This window comes from Sus scrofa, chromosome 5 (genome assembly GCF_054392235.1).
Source record: "Sus scrofa isolate SSC_HxYL_T2T_F1_AM1 chromosome 5, Sscrofa_HxYL_maternal_Yorkshire_Landrace_v2.0, whole genome shotgun sequence".
Classification (NCBI taxonomy): domain Eukaryota; kingdom Metazoa; phylum Chordata; class Mammalia; order Artiodactyla; family Suidae; genus Sus; species Sus scrofa.
This window is the reverse complement of record NC_139387.1, coordinates 19497942-19516191: the sequence shown is the minus strand read 5'-3', so window position 1 is coordinate 19516191 and position 18250 is coordinate 19497942. Positions and strand designations below refer to the sequence as shown.

General features: G+C 44.5%; 1 protein-coding gene across 14 annotated transcripts in view; it reads right to left on the bottom strand.

Annotated features, from left to right (window-relative positions):
* The window catches only part of SCN8A (sodium voltage-gated channel alpha subunit 8), a 192699-nt gene that overhangs the window by 76416 nt on the left and 98033 nt on the right, over positions 1-18250 (bottom strand). For all 14 annotated transcript variants that reach the window (XR_014803177.1, XR_014803178.1, XR_014803176.1 and 11 more), the window contains 5 exons: positions 9439-9660; positions 8313-8376; positions 6152-6293; positions 4407-4613; positions 3266-3559 (listed from right to left, as the gene is read on the bottom strand). Coding sequence is in view for 10 of the 14 variants with exons in the window: in XM_084955570.1 (XP_084811696.1) it covers positions 3266-3559; positions 4407-4613; positions 6152-6293; positions 8313-8376; positions 9439-9660 (929 nt within the window). In the remaining 4 variants the exon portion in view is untranslated. The remainder of the gene's footprint in view (positions 1-3265; positions 3560-4406; positions 4614-6151; positions 6294-8312; positions 8377-9438; positions 9661-18250) is intronic.

Here is an 18250-nt window from a genome sequence, read left to right as displayed (position 1 = left end):
ATTTCCATCTCTCCTTATTCTGGATTTCCCCCCTTAACAAATTATAAAAACGCTTATTTTCACCCATATTCTTTTTTTTTGTTGTTCTTTTTAGGCCATATCTGCAGCGTGTGGAAGTTCCTGGGATGGGGATTGAACCTGCAGCAATGCTGGATCCTTGACCCACTGCATCACATATGGGAACTTCCTCACCCATATTCTTTAAAGAAGTATGAATAGAAGTCTCTACTCACTGTCTCCCCTTCCCACTCAATGTGACATCCACCCTTACCCTTGTCTTTTTGAGGGCTGCACCCGTGGCATATGGAGGGTCCCAGGCTAGGGGTCTAATTGGAGCTGTAGCCACCAGCCTAAATTAGGGCCACAGCAACGCTGGATCCAAGCGGTATCTGTGACCTACACTACAGCTCACGGCAACGCCGGATCCCTAACCCACTGGGCAAGGCCAGGGATGGAACCCACAACCTCATGACTCCTGGTCGGATTCAATAACCACTGAGCTATGACAAGAACTCCTGAAACATGTCTTTTAAGTTCTCCAGCCCTTGTGCTCTCCTGGCCTGAGGCCTTGGTTCTCTCAGCACCTCTAATGACCGCTTCACGAGCTCCGTCTGACCCATCCTGAGGTCGTGTCGTCAGCCCGCTGTTCTTTCAGCTGACACAATGTCTTTGAGTCAGCTCATCATGTGTCATGGTTTCAATCACCACCCCTCGGCTCAGGCCCTCTTCCATGAGCTACCGCTTGACTATCCGTGTGTCTAGGAGACCTCTCTACTTGGTTTTCCAATCACACTTGAGATGTCCAAACTGGGCATAGTTTTCTTCCGAACCTGGAACATCCTGTCTTCTGTCTTACTGCCCCCCCCCTTTTGTCTTTTTGCCATTTCTAGGGCCGCTCTCACGGCATATGGAGATTCCCAGGCTAGGGGTCAAATCGGAGCTGTAGCCACTGGCCTACGCCAGAGCCACAGCAACGCGGGATCCGAGCCGCATCTGCAACCTACACCACAGCTCACGGCAACGTCGGATCTTTAACCCACTGAGCAAGGGCAGGGACCGAACCCGCCACCTCATGGTTCCTAGTCGGATTCGTTAACCACTGCGCCACGACGGGAACTCCTCCTTTACCAATATACACATATATTACCTAATTCCTGCTTATCCTTTATTGACTTTCCCCAGAAAATCTTAGCTGAACCTCCAGGTCAGGACAGATCTGTGCTCTCCAAAACATCCTAGCACATCTCAAATATGGAATAACATCATCAATGCTGGCACACAAATAAAGTTTTAAAGTATCTGGCTGCCCCACTATACTGTGAGCTCCCTATGGCAGGGAGGGTGTTCTAACCACCTTTTAATCTCCAGGCCCTAGCTCAATCCTTGACACATGGCGGGCACTCTGTAAATGTCTGGTGATGAATAGTGTGGGATATGTTTAGGAAGTGATCTGCTGACAATACACAAAACACAAAGGAGAGAAGGACTGGAGGAAATGAAATGGCACTGGGTAAGTGCAGTAGAGTAAAGTAATACAAAGTCTAAACTAAAACAGGATTAACAGGAATAGAAAGAGAGGGGTGGACATGAAAGATTTTGCTGTGATAAAATGAACTGGACCAGTAAAAGACTGAACTGGGAGGTGAGGCAGGCAAGGAAGAGGCACAATGAAGCATCTCTGGAAACAAGAAGAGACACTGGCTACACTGCCATAGCTGGTAACTGTAGCCTATTCTATTCCATACCTTACAGACTTTCTTTTTTCTTTTTTTTTTTTTTGGTCTTTTGTTTTTTCAGGGCTGCACCTGTGGCATTGGAGGTTCCCAGGCTAGGGGTCGAATTGGAGCTGTTGCCGTCGGCCTATGCCACAGCCACAGCAACGAGAGATCCGAGCCTCGTCTGTGACCTACACCACAGCTCATGGCAACGCCGGATCCTTAACCCACTGAGTGAGGCCAGGGATCGGACCTGCAACCTCATCGTTCCTAGTCGGATTTGTTTCCGCTGTGTCAAGACAGGAACTCCTACAAACTTTCTTTAAAATGGGGACTTAAATCGCCTAAGTATTGGATTTTGGTGGTGTTCTTGGAAATCAAAAATATCTATTATGTGATGAAATTTACAGTAATACTAAATTCTCCATAATTAACCATAAGTCTTCTCCCCTCTCTTTCTCTTAGTTTTCCAATTTATCAAAGTTGGGTAAAACTGGAGGCTTTAAATCTACCATAGGCTAATTTATCAGCATGACACTACTTGTCTAGAATAATTAATTAGTAGAACTTGCCACACTCAAATAAGGAGACCTAAAGAGTTTCAGGACTTTTTTTTTTTGGTCTTTTTTTTTTTTTGCTATTTCTTTTTTTCTTTTTTTTTTTGTCTTTTTGCTATTTCTTTGGGCCGCTCCCTCGGCATATGGAGGTTCCCAGGCTAGGGGTCAAATCAGAGCTGTAGTCTCCGGCCTACACCAGAGCCATAGCAACGCAGGATCCGATCCACATCTGCAACCTACACCACAGCTCACGGCAACGCTGGATCGTTAACCCACTGAGCAAGGGCAGGGACCGAACCCGAAACCTCATGGTTCCTAGTCGGATTCGTTAACCACTGTGCCATGACGGGAACTCCCGGGACTTTTTTTTTAACCTACAGTTATATGCAACTCTTTTTGTTTCTGTTTGTTTGTTTTCTTTTCTTTTTTGGGCCCCCCCTCGGCATATGGAGTTCCAGGGCCAGGAATCAGATCTGAGCCGCAGTTGTTACCTAAGCTGCAGCTGCGGAGATGTCAGATCCTTAACCCACTGTGCCCGGCCAGGGATCAAACCCAAAACCTTAAGGTTCTTAGTTGGGATTCGTTTCCGCTGCGCCATGATGGGAACGCCTACGCAACTCTTAAACAGAGGTATTCGATCTAAATTCTGAAGTTCAGATGCCAAGAAGAGAAAAGTTCTTCTGGATGTTTTGGAACACGAGGCTTGCTGGTGTAACACAGACTTAGCTCCTTAAGTACGCCTGCCAAAATCGGCCACACTGTCCCAGGGCTAGCTTTAGAGCAGGGAGGGGAGGGCAAGATCAGAGCGCAGGACATGCTAATACACCTGTAACACCTCGTCCCAGGGGGCTGCAATGAGGAGCACTGAGAGGCAGGCCTGAGGATGCAAGGATGGGTCTGGAAAAATGTAAAACCAAACGAAACTATGAGAATCAAGGAGAGTAGGAGAACCAGAAGTTCTTAGGTGTATTTGGCCCAGCACAAACAATTTACCTGATTCATGATGGAAAATTTCCTCCCAATTCTGTTGTCTGGCAGCCGAAAGCCCTTCCTCCTCATACCATCTTCGGACTCTGACTTGAACACCTTCTCAGGATCCCCTTTTTCCTCTCCTTCAGAGAGCTCCTTTTGCTTCCTCTTCTTTCGCCTGTTACGTCTCTCTTTGGCGCTCTTGGAACTGAGTTTAGAAATTTCAGATGAGCTCCGGGGAGAGCCCACCCCATCTTCACCTTCTTCTTCTATGGCATCTTCCGAGACAGTTCCTGCTGAAGTGGCCATGGCCGCCGCCTAGGAAAGGAGCCACAGCAACAGACCAGATCAGAAGCAATGAACGGGAGCCACCCAGAGCCAAGCAACCGTGCAGATCACCTCCCTTCCCACAGACAGGGAAAGAGGGAAAGAAGGAGGAAGGAAAACCAGCCCATCAGAAGAGACTGTGGCCAGGGCCTTGTTAGATCTTTTCCAAGTTGAATCTGTATCGAGGCACAGCCCTGCGTAATCAGAAGAGAACTGTGTAGTGAGAACTTTGGGATTTATTCTCTTGAGTATCTCAGACAAGAACTTGGCTTCATTCTTGGTACCACATGATCCTTTTTGGGCAACTCTGAAGATCTGTGCTAAGAAAATAAACTCTACATTATGAGCCCAACAGTGTAAAAATACATATATATATATTTGGATAAGGATTAAAAAGCAAAGTGTTGGGGAGGGGAAATCACAAGTTTGTTTTTCAATTTTGTCTTTAATATTTTACATGTATATTTTTTTTAATACTTGGCATGACCATAGAGAATCTATGAAGGAGCTCCTAATGTCTTCTTCAACAAAAAGACTGTTCTTACACGAAGCATTATACAAATTGCTCTGGCCACCTTTTTTCTCTCCAGTTGTCAGAGCAGTTGGACACTGAAGAGTCAAGAAATGTAGCAAAAGATCACATTAACAAATAACTTGGCCATTAAGACAAATGGAATAGTTGGACCAACCACCTGCATTTGTTACTTGGCTTATTTTAATCAGATCAATGACTTCTGTTTGACAGCGTGCCTAGAAAGATGAATCGGAGTGGCAGTCAGATGGGGTCTGAGTCACAGTGAACTGGCAGGAAGGACGGTACAAGGAATCGATCACCAACCTGTGCCTCTTCCTGTTGCTTCTTGAGTTGTTCCAACATTGCTTTGAATTCAGCCTCTTTTTGCTCTGCCTCCTCCAGTGTTGCCTGATTCTGCTCTTCATAAGCCATGGCCACCACAGCCAAGATCAAGTTCACCAGATAGAAAGAACCCACAAAGATGACCAAGACGAAGAAGATCATGTACGTCTTCCCAGCGGCTCGCAAGGTCTGTAAAGGCAAAGATCACTTTGAGTGGCTTGCATCAGCAAATCAGGCTGAAAACAACTCGTAGGCTACTGTTCCTCCGTAGGGGCACTAGCGCACTTTGAACAGGACAGTCCTTCATAGAGGGGTACTTCTTCCTACTGCAGAACATGCAGCATCTCCAACAGCCCAACGGCCTTCCCTATCCTCCGTCTGCAGCAAATGTCAGTAGTGCCTCCCACTCATTGTGACAAAGAAGCCATCTTCCATTTCCAAATGCTCCTAATACATGCCTTTCATAGAAAAATGCTTAATTTTTTTTTAACGGGAAAAACTTCTCTGGGCTAACAATTACATTTGACTTTGTCAGTTGGTTCTAAAACAAGTTTGAAGAAATGAATACAAGGCCTCAGCTCATTTATCTGCTGGTCCTCAAAGAGCATCAACAGACAAATTCCATCTTTGGGATCGGGTCCAAGTCACAGGAAGTCTCTCTCTTGAGTGATACCCTTCCTTAGCCATTTGCAACAGCATGAGTTTTTAAGGAGGGATATGACATAAAGGATAGTGGGGTGAAAAGAAAAAGGAAGGAGGATTCTAAGTGTATACCTTTCAGGAGCAGCAAACAAACAGACATCAAGGAACAACTGGGTTTTTAGGTTAAGTACATGGGACCCACTATTGTTCAGTTTTCATTCTTATTCTTCTCAACCACAATTATTTCATGGAACTTAGCACCAGTCACAAATATTTCATGGTCAAGATACAAAGCCGAGGGAATATTAGGCTGTACAATAGGAAGTAAGAGGTCTAAGAGCTATGAATAAGAAACTTCCCTTAAAGAGCCTCCTTCATGCTTGAGCGGGACATGTTCCTCGTTCTCAATCTAACTGGCATCATCAAATGCCAGGGTCAAATGGAAAACAGTGGGTTATCAGCAGATTTCTAAGTAGAAAACCCCTCAGTAACCACTTAGACTAACTTCTCCATCACAATCAACAAAGTCAAATGACTTGTCTGGAGTCACCAAAGTAGCTCAACAGAAGGTACTGACCTTTTTTCTTTTTAATCGGTCACGACCTGCTTGAGCACATCAGATGTGTTATAAATCTCAAAATGTGGGTATATTTAGGCTCCATGATCCTTGTGGATAAACATTTCATCTTTATAATGTCTAGCACAGTGCCTTGCATAATACATTTAATTAATATTTCTTCAAAAGATGCCCTAAGCCCAAGTATCCCAAAGGAGAAATACTGCAGATGCTCTGGTGAAAGGATAGGAGGTAGGTGGAGGCAGCAGATTCCAAGGTCAGGCAAGATGCCCTGGAGGCTGTGAGCCTCTACAGCTCTACATGATGAGCAATAAAGAAACTGGCCAAGAGCTGGGTACATTCACTCAATTCTGTAATCCAGCTGATTCTGAGAAACACCATCCTAAGATCCTGTATAATGTCTTCACTAAAGGCCTCTTGCACAGCGTGCCCCCAGCCCTGCCTAGCCTCATGTAAATTCTATCACCAAGGGAAAAGAGGGAGCACTCACAAAAGAGGCATTACTTACTAATTGATACAAGTTTTCCCAGTAGTCCTGGGTCATGAGGCGAAATAATGCCAAGAAGGCCCAGCTGAAAGTGTCAAAGCTTGTGTAACCGTAGTTGGGGTTCCTTCCTGCTTTCATACACTGGTATCCCTCTGGGCATTGCCTAAGGAAAGAAAGGGAAGTACAGGGCTTTTCAATGTAATCCTATCCAGTCATCAGCTCTAAGTCATCTCTATGACCTTGGAGACAATAAATAACCATCTATAGAGGCACATCATCAAGCAGGAATTTAAAAAAGAAAAAAAAAAAAGAAAGACACAAAGTAGAAGGTCATTTAAAAAAAAAAAATGATGTCCTGGGTACAGCTTAGGATCAGATCAGTCACCTTAAAAAAGTGGATTCCCATGTCCTACCCAAGACCTAGGAATAAAAGCTCTGGATATGAGATCCATGAATCTGCATTTTTAAGAGGCATGTCAGATGATTCCTATCATGCCAAAATTTGAGAATCACTGTCCTAGATTCATATCAATGTGCAATTCAACCAAATTTAACTCAGCTACTATCCTAAATGACAAATGGCCAGAAGTTTCTCTTAGTCATCTCTATTCTCTTAACACTCATCGTGACAACCTGTGTCATACTGTGGATCTCAGTGACTTCAGTTGTAACAGTTCTGCTTTAATAGTCCCCTGATATTTATTTCAATGTAATTTCTAATGTCTAACTTCAATACAGAAATTAAATGGACTTCTAGTAGCCGTGTCATCTTAAATCACCAATTTCTAGGAGACCAATATATTCTAAATGATAACCCTACACCCTACATTTATATAGTCTTCTGTTTACAAACCATTTTCTTTCTTTTTTTTTTTTTTTTTTGTCTTTTTGTCATTTCTTGGGCCACCCCCGCGGCATATGGAGGTTCCCAGGCTAGAGGTCGAATCGGAGCTGTAGCTGCTGGCCTGCACCAGAGCCACAGCAACGCAGGGTCCGAGCCACGTCTGCGACCTACACCACAGCTCATGGCAACACCGGATCATTAACCCACTGAGCAAGGGCAGGGACCGAACCTGCAACCTCATGGTTCTTAGTCGGATTTGTTAACCACTGCACCACGACGGGAACTCCTGTTTACAAACCATTTTCATGTGTGTTATCTAACTGGATCCTTCATAGCCCTTTCAGAAAGTGAGACCATGATTAAATCCATTTTAGAGGAAGAAATGGAGGCTCACAGAAGTGAAAGGGCTTGCCAAAAGTCTCCGAGCTAGAAGGAGCAGAATCGGGACTCACATTATGTTGCTGTACATTCATGTTCACAGCAGCGTAATTCACAACAACTAACATATGGAAACAACTCAGGTATCCATCCAAAGACGAATGGATAAACAAAATGTGGCATGTACGTATCAAAGGAAGGAAACTGGGACATGTCACATGGATGAATGTTGAGGACATGGTGTTACTCCAGTCACGGCAAGAAAATCACTGTATGATTTCACTTATATAAGGTACTCAGAGTGGTTGATATCACGGAAACAGAACGTAGGCTGGTTGCCGGGGGGTGGAGGGAGAGGAGAACGGCAGTTACTGCTTCATGGGTGCAGCGTTCCAGTGCGGGAAGATGAGGAGTTCTGGAGATGGATGTGGTGATGGTTGTGCAACAATGTGAACATACTTAATACCACTGAGGTGTACCCTTAAAAATGATTAAGAGGCCAGATCTTTATGTTATGTCTATTTTTGCCACAATAAAAAAAATTGGAAAGGGATGTTATGTTGTAACATTCTCCCCTCCCCGATGCGGTCAGGCCCAGTATATTTTGGGTCAGCCTTGGGTCCTAACCTATCACGAAGGCAGTGTTCTTACTCTACGTTTTATTAACTGTGTTACGACAGAATGAGGAGAGTCTACAAGGGACAGGGAAGCCATCTGCTGTTATAGATCCTACCTTCAGTCTTTTATATCTTGGATTTTGGCTTGAGACGCTAGGCACCTTCACCTACTAGTGAAATGTCAGCTTTGGATGGACAAATATAAATTAGAAAGAAAATCTGGATCAACCAATACACCGAACCCACTTAGGGTCGTCTACCTGAGCAAAAAGAAGAATGCAAATACTGTCCATTTTTGTCTGACACATTAAGTTAGAAGAATAAAATTAGGTGAGCTACTCACCCAGCGTCAGAACTGTTCCCACAGAGTAAAGGTTCCAGCATGCCAGGAACTATGTAAAAATTTGCTAGAAAAGTTTGAAGAGGCAGGAAATGAAGAAGGCAGATTTCAGTGAATGAGAGAATAAGGTTACACTGTTCCTAACTAGCCCAGCAGAAACAGTTATTGATTTTAGCTCATATACATCTTTTCTGACAGCGGTGAAACTTGATAAGAATTCTTTCCCATTAACTATTTTCCTATATATACATATTTAAAATGAAAAGTGCTGCTGTAGAGCCTTTAATGCAACTTTTTTTTTTTTTTTTTTCAGACACTTGGCTTCTACTTGTACTTCAGATCCATATGCCATGTTCTGGTACTTCAATCAAAGGGTGTAAAAGAGAGTTTTCTGAGTTTTTCACCCCTTTACGCAATGTTACCCTTCTATCTTTATAGAAGATCACTCTATTATATAGATCACTAGTTACCACGTTCTACTTTAAATCAGAAGGCATGTTTTCCCTTCCTGTTTGTGTCCCTGAAATCCCCTTTGCAACACTTCCTTACGGCTGCTTAACTGCCTCTATGACTAACAGTGACAGTGCTGACGTCCCCTACTGTTTTACTGAAGTACCACTACACCAAACATCCCTAAGGGTAAGACGCAAGTTCCTAAAATGAACTTGATAAAACTCCTTAACAGCGTCAAATGGTTACTTAGAGATGACTTGATTCCCTAGAACAGAGTTATTACCAAGGTCTTAGGAGTACTAAGAAAGCTTACCGGTATACTCTGACCTAAGCGTTTAAATATCTCAGGTAACTCAACAAGGGAAAAAGGATTTTTACCAAGTTTCTAAGCCTGATTTTCAAAGCAAAATTTAGGGGTACATGTGATAAAAACATAAAGGTTCACAGTTGCTTTTAAAGGCAGGGAAGAGAGACAGAGGGAGGGAGAGAGGGCTGACAGTTGAGAGAACATAATCCCACCACGAGGAAAGGGAGTAAGTTCACAAGGCTACTTCCAGCAGTCCTGGCCTTCCTTTCTGGCCCCACGTGCTTTGCACAGCCCAGTGGTGGCTTCTGACCACGTGCACCAGAGACAGACGTTTCTTCCGTCCCTGGCATCTGAGAAGGGGCCACCTACTTTTATTGTTGATGTACTCTTCCCAGTCGAAGCCTTTGGTGCCATTTTCAAGATAGCTCTCGTTGAAGTTGATGGGCCACACCACACACTTGTTCCGCAGGTTTCCCATGAAGAGCTGCAGTCCGATCAAGGCAAAGACACTCAGGCAAAACACCGTCAGGATCATCACATCTGACAGCTTCTTCACGGACTGAATGAGGGCGCCCACAATGGTCTTCAGGCCTAAGGGAGAGAGCCCCCCGAATCAGCCTCGCCCCACAGCCCTCCCCACCTCCCCCAGCCTCCCCCTCCAACCAGGGCCTCTACTCCTCCCCATGGTGCCCCCCAGACACATGGCCACTTTGTCTTTTATGCCGTGAGAATAATAATGGGGCGGTGATATTAGCATTTTCCAGGAGCATCGATTTTTAAGCCAATGCTTTTTGTTGTTGCTGCTATCTTTTTAGGGCTACACCAGGGGCACATGGAAGTTTCCAGGCTAGGGGTCTAATCAGAGCTGTGAGTGCTGGCCTACGCCAGAGCCACAGCCATACCAGATCCGAGCTGCCTCCGCAAACTACACCACAGCTCACAGCAACACCAGATCCTTAATGCACTGAGGGAGGCCAGAGATCGAACCTGTGTCCTCATGGATACTAGTCAGGTTCGTTACTGCTGAGCCACAATGCGAACTCCCAGGTCAATCCTTTTTTAAAAAGTAAAAGAAAGTTCCTTCTCCAACCTGTGGCTCTTTTCTTCCTAGAGGTACCTTCCTGTCTGACTGCTTCTCAGCTCCTCAGAGGAGTCAAGCAAGCTCTCACCTGCCTCAGGGTCTTCATGCACCGTGTCCTCTGCCTGACATGCTTCCTCACATTCTCTTGTTCCCCCTGCCCGATTTTCCAACAAAGCCTTCTCTGACTTTGAGACTCTTCTCTCTCCCCTACTATTACTAATTTTTTTTTTTTTTGGCTTTTTTTTTGCAGCATATGGAGGTTCCCGAGCTAGGGGTTGAATCAGAGCTGTAGCCACCAGCCTACACCACAGCCATAGCAACGCCGTGTCTGCAACCAACACCATAGCTCATGATAATGCCAGATCCTTAACCTGCTGAGCAAGGCCAGGGATTGAACCTGCATCCTCATGGATGCTAGTCAAATTCGTTAACCACTGAGCCACGATGGGAACTTCTACTATTATTATTTTAATAGCACCTGTTACTTTCCTTTGTGGCATTATCATGGTTGTAATTAATTATTTATGTCTATCTGATTCATAGCTCTATCTACATGGCTTAGCCCCCAGCAGGTATTCTGTAAATATGAGCTGAATAAATAAATGGAAATTCAGGAATTGAGGAGGCTTTCAGATTGGAAAGAGAACTATGAGGAAGTTTAGAAGCCGATAATACGTGAGCAAGGACAATAATATTTTCCAAGAGCTCTGGAAATGCTGATGTCTTAGTAAGGTTAATTACTATCAAGCCAGTATTTATGGTTTGTCTTTCCATGAAAAAAATGTACCTTCTTCTGTATCATATATATGCCCTGTTCTCCACAAGGGACCTTAAAAAACAATTTTTTTTTTTTTTTTTCCTTTTTAGGGCCACACCCACGGCAACTGGAAGTTCCCAGGCTAGGGGTCAAATCAGAGCTACAGCTGCCAGCCTACACCACAGCCACAGCAACAGGGGCTCTGAGTTGTGTCTGTGGCACACCACAGCTCACGGCAGTGCCAGATCGCTGACCCACTGAACGAGGCTGGGGATGGGACCTGCATCCTCATGGATACTAGTTTCAGATTTGTTTCCACTGCGCCATGATGAGAACTTCCAAAAAAACCAAAAATTTAAAAAACTCCATATAATCCACTTGATATTTGGGTTTAAGTCCAAGCCACTGGTTCAAATATGAAGCTACAGATTTCCTAACTGCACAGGGAAAGATAAGTGATAGGAGACAAAGAAAATTATGTCTGTGGGTTCATGATGTCTGGATCAAAACAGTCTACATATGGTTCTCCTGGGCATGTCCAGGCACCAGCTACCCCTAAGACGTGCCAAAGATAGCCTTGAGCTCTTTCTGGGTACCAAAACACCAGGATGGACAGGAGGCAGACATAAGCCCTGAAACATGGGCCTCAAGAGGATCTTATCTCTAATCTACTTCTTAAGGTAACACTGGACTGCAAGTCTATAGAAAGCCTAATCCTGGCCCTGAAGTGTGAGTCTGGGTAGATAACTACTAATAAATACTAATTTGTTTTTCTCTCTTCTTTCTTTCTTTCTTTTTTTCTTTTTTTTTTTTTTTTAGGGACTCACCTCTGGCATATGGAAATTCCCATACCAGGGGTCAAATCAGAGCTGCAGCTGCTGGCCTATACCACAACCATAGCAACTCCAGATCTTTAACCCACTGAGTGAGGGCAGGGATTGAACTCACATCCTCAAGGATACTAGTTGAGCTTGTTACCACTGAGCCACAACAGAAACTCCCGATAATTAGGAATCTTAAAAAGTTATACCACTTAGTTGTGTAACCTGAGCAATACCCCTCTTGGAATCTCAGTTTTTCATCTTTATTTATTTATTTAGTCTTTTATGGGCCATACTCATGGTATGTGGAAGTTCCCAGGCTAGGGGATGAATCTGAGCTGTAGCTGCTGGCCTACACCACAGCCACAGCGATGCAGGATCTAAGCTGCATCTTCGACCTCCACCACAGTTCATGGCAAAGCTGGATCCTTAACCCACTATGTGAGGCCAGGAATCGAACCTGCGTCCTCATGGAAACTAGTCAGATTCGAGCTATGATGGGAACTCCCAGCTTTTTCATCTTTAAGATGGGGATAATTATAGTCGACTATCACAGGGCTATGGTGAGGATTAAGCATGACAGTATGCAGAGGCCTATGTTTCTCACAGGGTGGGCCTTCCGTGGAGACCATGGTCCCAAAGGGATTAGGAAGAGCCTGCCTGGGCTTGAGGACACAAGGCACTTCTAGTGATTGCTTTTCTCCTCATAGGGCTGTGCAGAAAGAGCACCAGACAGGGAATCAGAAATCAGGAATTCTGGTCCCAGCTTAGCTGCTATTTATGACCCACTGCATTTCGGAACAAATTTAAGGTCACCTCCCAGGCTCATTTTCTCACACACAGAATGTGGATACACACAGGAGTAGTTGGCAGTGGGCAGTGGAGAAGCTGAAGAATCATCTCTAGAAGTCCTTCACAACAGGGCAGAGAGATATTTATTCCTTCGTGATTAAATAGTTGCAATTTCAATATTTTATGCCTAAAGTCCTAGGAAATTGTAGCATAATCACACAGCCAGGTAAGGAGGTATATTGGTGGTATAAAACAAAAGGCAGCTATAAAGAAGGAAAAACTGCTCCAGTGTGATGGAACTGAATTTCATATGGTGCTAAGGAATAGAAAAGTCCTTCCCTATATTTGGCTGGCTGGAGGCAGGTGTATATTGGGTAGACAAGTCAGTTCTGAGCTCCTAAAACTACACAGTTCTGTTTCCAAAGTTCAAGAGAGATTTTTTTTTTTAAAGAGTAGTTGAATATTCACTGAAGAATGGGTGCACAGTTTCTTCTCCCGGACTTGTTTATGAAGAGCTTATGCAGCCATCTCTCCTGACTGGTTCAGACAATCGCCTATCTGAACACTGGACGACAGTTCAAGGCCCTTTCCATTTCCATTTTAATGACCTGAGAAAGGAGCTGTTATTTCTACCAGTAACAAGAGGAAAATACTAAAAAATCGTCAAACCAATACATTTGTGATATTAATTCTTAAAAAGCATACAATTTTAAGTCTAATCTGATTTTCCTGGCCTGGGAACTCTCTGGACCATTCCAAACTGATATAACTGGACATGCCAGACTATGAGCTCAAACTATCATTTGTTCCATAAGCGGGGGGTGGGGTGGGGGGGGCTCCCCACAGCCTTGTTTGTAGGAATGTCAGGATGGACATCTGACCTAAATACAGAGCCTCTTCTCTAGGAATGTGGTATAGGACAGAAGACTGTCCAGTAATCTTTTCACGTGGTGGGAATGATAATACATAAAATTGGGAGCTAAGCGGTAGCCAAATCTTATCATTATATTAGGATATGTCTGAGAGATAAAGACAGCATGCTAAGAGATGGAAAAAGGAAACAGATGTATGGAGAGGAGAAAGATGAAGATGAGGCACTTCCTGGTGCCTGGGGCTTTATGGATCTGCATTCTGGTTTCACTGGCTTCCAGAAGCCCCAAGGCATTCCAGCCCTTAGCTTTCCCTGAAGCACTCCTGTATCTTTTTACTTGCAACCAGGGATGCTCAACAAATACACCAAACATATGTGGAACTGCTCACTTTTAACATGCACAATCAGCTGGTTTAACACCTCCAGAAATTAGAGGTCATTGTTGCTGAAGAAATCGGTAAATATGAGTCCAGAATGCTAGGGAAAAAAACCTCAAGTGTTTTGCTTTGAAGTCAGAGGCTTAAATCTTGGTGGAGTTCTTTCAGCTTTCAAGAAGTTTAAAGTAGAAACTTAAATTGGGTATGGTATTTGGATGCTTATATTTCACAGGCAAAGAAACAAATCTTTTGTTTGTTTGTTTGTTTGTTTGTTTTTAGGGCCACATCCATGGCACATGGAGGTTCCCAGGCTAGGGGTCGAATCAGAGCTATATTCACTGGCCTACGCCACAGCCACAGCAAGGCCAGATCCGAGCTGTGATCTACACCACAGCTCACGGCAACACTGGATCCTTAACTCACTGAACAAAGCCAGGGATTGAACCTGTGTCCTCATGGATACTAGTCAGATTCGTCTCTGCTGAGTCACGATAGGAACTCCGAAACAAATCTTAATTAAGCAAAAATAATCACTAAATAACACAAACTATGGGCATCCAAAAAGTTCACTCTCCAAGATCCTCTTCTGGATTGTTGGGAGAAAATGAGAAGAGAGCACGGGAAGAAGAAAGGTGACGTAACAATGTCTGCACGTGAGGGCAGACACACAATTACTCAGCAGCGTGAAATGTAAATGGCCACTGAATGATACACAGGTCTCCGCCCAGACTCTTCTTCCTTCCGTTAGGGTTGATAATTGCCAAGGACCGTATTTGCAGACATCAATGCCAATTTATGGGGATGACGCCATCGACACTTTGCTTAAGCTCAACCTTCGCAGTCTTGCCAGCAGTGGCTGCCACAGACTAGTATGTGAATGCAGCCAGGCAAAAGCGCTCCCCCTGCTACCAGCAACACAGGTCAAAAAAAGTAAGAAGTAGCTGGTAGAATTCCTGACCCGATGCACGCAAGAATGGAGAATGCCACTGCTCCGGCTGTGAGGATAAGCTGTCTTACTTCCTCTGCTGGTTCACAACACCGCATACCAGAACAAGCAAGGAAAACCATCATCCAAAACGCAGCAGAATGCTCCTTCATACGACTCCTACACAACAGAGTGTGCGACAGAAGCCACGTGGGGGCAAATTGGACAGCGAGAACTCTTGGAAACGGCTAACACGAACTAGCACTGGGATGCGCCTGAGCAGAAGCAGTTGATATCTTTATTACAGAACAAGAAAAGCCAGTGCGACCCAATGCACAGAAAGGTCAGCTACAGAGAGGAAATCAGACGCTTAAGGAATTTTGAGAAGCAAGGGAAGCCGCTGCCACGGAATTTTACCCCACTCTGTGTCCAAAGGCACCTCTGAGCCTCCTGTCACCGTTCATGCTGCCCAGCAATCCCTTGAAGAAATGAACAAAGTCTGCTTATGTGCTAAGTCCAGAGAATCGGCCACGCATACTGGGATCAACACCTTCCCCCATGCTGACGCCAGATCATACATAAAGTATGTTTGTCTTTCCTAGTTTGTGGCTCAGGTTGAGAATCAAAGTGGTTTGAAGCAACATCAGCTACTTCTCTTACAAAATTAACATCAGAACAGGCCTCCACAGCATTAACAAGGCGTTCTCACAACAGGGAAAGAACAGCTTCCATCTCAGTCTGGCTTGATCCAGACCGGTCCTAGGGGAAGGAAAGTCATGCCAAATCAACTCCTGCTGCAGATTCAATCCCCACAGTGATAGTTCTTGGAGGGTCTTTAGATCAAGAGTAATGTGATAGAGACTTGGGGGCCATCAATTTATTACTCAAGACCAGGTTCGTGTCACAAAGGATGACCAAAACTAACTAGCTCTCAGAGGTGGGTCACTGGGATCCTGTGAGTCTCCAGTGTTGCTCCACTTAGCTCCGCCACTGTGGTCAACTGCAGCTGTCTTTTCTGAGAAGCAACGCGGAAAAGGAGAAATACAACTGGGTTAATAACCAGAAATATTTTAAAAGAAAACAGTGAGCCTGAATATAGTTTTACAACACTTTCTATCGCCCTTCGCTATTCGGCAGAAATTGCCACATTCACAATGGACACACTGAAAGAAAATGCTTTCTTTGTAAATATTCCCTTTGTGGGAAGGGGGAAAGGCTTCTTGTTTTCCCTGCTTCTTATCTGATACCACAAGGAAAGAGAGGAAGGTGACAGAAATGAAAGCAAAGAAATGAATCCAAGATAAAACCAGAAACCACAGCTATAGAGCCAGCAAAACGACGTACCGAAGTAGTGCTTTGGGGCCATGGGTAGGACGACGGAAATGAAACGGGACGGGCAGAGAGGCCCTGCCAACTGGTTTTATTTACGCCATTAAGTACTACTCTCTAGGACAACCGTGAGACGCCTGCTTTGAGATGGTCACCCTGTCTCTGGGGCACATGGTCAAAGTTCTCAGAGGATGAAATGTCTGACAGAGTCACTTAGAAGTTCATTGCTGTACCTAGATAAACACAGAGTAAAAACCAAGTCTTAAGACATATGACTTTCTACTTCAATGCCAAGTTGAATCCAACAAGTTCTGGACCAAAGAAAATTATAAAAGGGTCTTTTCCTGTAAGTGACTCTTTAGCACAGTTTGTGCGTCTCTGTTCTTCAACTCGACTCCCCTGAAGCAAAAGGGAAACCATGAAGGATAGGTATCCAGGTCCTGAGTTAGCGAACTGAAAAGGCCAGCATTCGGTTTGATCTTTTCTAAGAAGGCACTAAATCAAAGCATCTCTTACACAAAAGGCTGGAGCTAACCGACCAAGGTACCCTCCACCCTCAGGGAATCCTGGCTGCCCTAACGCATTCAGAATATCTATCAAAGGTGCTAAGAGGGAGGAGAGCACCTGCCCAGGTGAGCAGGGCAAGTGCTAAAAGGGAAACTCTCATAAAGGGAGTTGAGCTCGGTGAGATCTTGCAGGTCCCAGGTCAGTTCTGCGGTTGCTCTCACGCCTGTTTTTGACAGCTTTGGCAAAAGCCTGTAATCACCTGGAAACAGGATGGCGTTCCCGTGGGGCTCGGTGGGTTACATATCTGGCACTGTCACTGCCGAGGCTCCGGATTGCTGCTGTGGCATGGGTTCGATCCCAGGCCCAGGAACTTCCGCATGCCACAGGTTCAGCCCCAAACCACAACAACAACAAACTGGGAACAGGAGAAGGCCAAGAGAACAACGATTCTCTCTTGAAGTGAACTGTTCACTTCTCTTGAAGTAGCCTCTGAGAAAACTTGGTATGCAAAGCAGTGGCTTTTACTCAGAGGGAAGTGTGGCCCAGCTCTGTCACAGTGGAGACAAAATAACTCAGATTTCCAATGAAGAGCCGGCCCAGGTCTACTGACTCACATCCTGGTGTTCCCTCCTGGAAGGAGACCAGGGTAACAGGCAGGTGGGAAGAGGGCAATAGTCCTCTACGAGCAGAAGGAGAAGCAAAAGGACTTGGGATTGAAAGTCACACTTGAATTCAAGTACCCATTATATCATCACTAACAGTGATCTACTATTGGCTTTATTATCCTTTAAATTTATTTTTCAAAGCCTCCCAAAGCCAGCTCAACTGGGGGGAGTGCTTCTAAAAACAGGAATCCAGGATTCTATTTCCAACTGTTAAGTTGATGTTCAAATCTTCATACAAACCCTCTCTTTGGGCTTAGGTTTCTTCTTTGCAATAATAATTGCTTCTGCCGAAATCACTTATGGAGGACCGCTACGGGCCATGCATTGTGCTTATAAATCTATATTTACATATATAATAGAAAATCAGATATTGATATGTATCTATAAAACGAGAGTATTCAGGATAACTAATGTGACGTCAGGCACGAGGTATCTTGCAGAAATGCTGTGGTCAGAAGTTAATCACAGAGTAGAGACAGAGACAGAAGCTAAGAGCTATACCAGAGATAGCATCTGCTGCCCTAGTTAGTGAGCAGAACGCAGCTTTCCAATTTAATTCTGGAAGAGAAGTTCTGAGATCACAAGCACATAAAGAGACAGATGCCTTGCAGAGTACGCTGGGGGAAGTGAGCAGAAAACATGGGATCATATTTAAAAGAGGCCAGAGGAGGAAAGAGACCAAAGGAAAAATGAAAGTAAAGATTTGGTGTTCCAGCTGTCTTAAAAAAAAAAAAAAAAAAAGACAGGCCCTGCCTTAGGGTTAGGCTTCCATGAACAAACTTCATGAAGCCGCCTGGAGAACGAGCTGGGTTTTCGGTCAGATGGATTTAAAACAGCTTGGAACTAAATCTTGCTAAGTCAGGGGTACAGTGTTTTTGCCAAGAAGAATATACTCTGACACCTACCTTCTGGTTGATAAGGTATAAGCTACTACTGCTAAAAATAAAGGAATTCTTGTTGGATAGGGCCATAATTTACTGGCCCTCTTCATGGCCCAAACGTGTCAACAGAGTCTGCCCCCTCTGGGGTTCTCCCTGTTTTTCCCTCTCTCTGTAG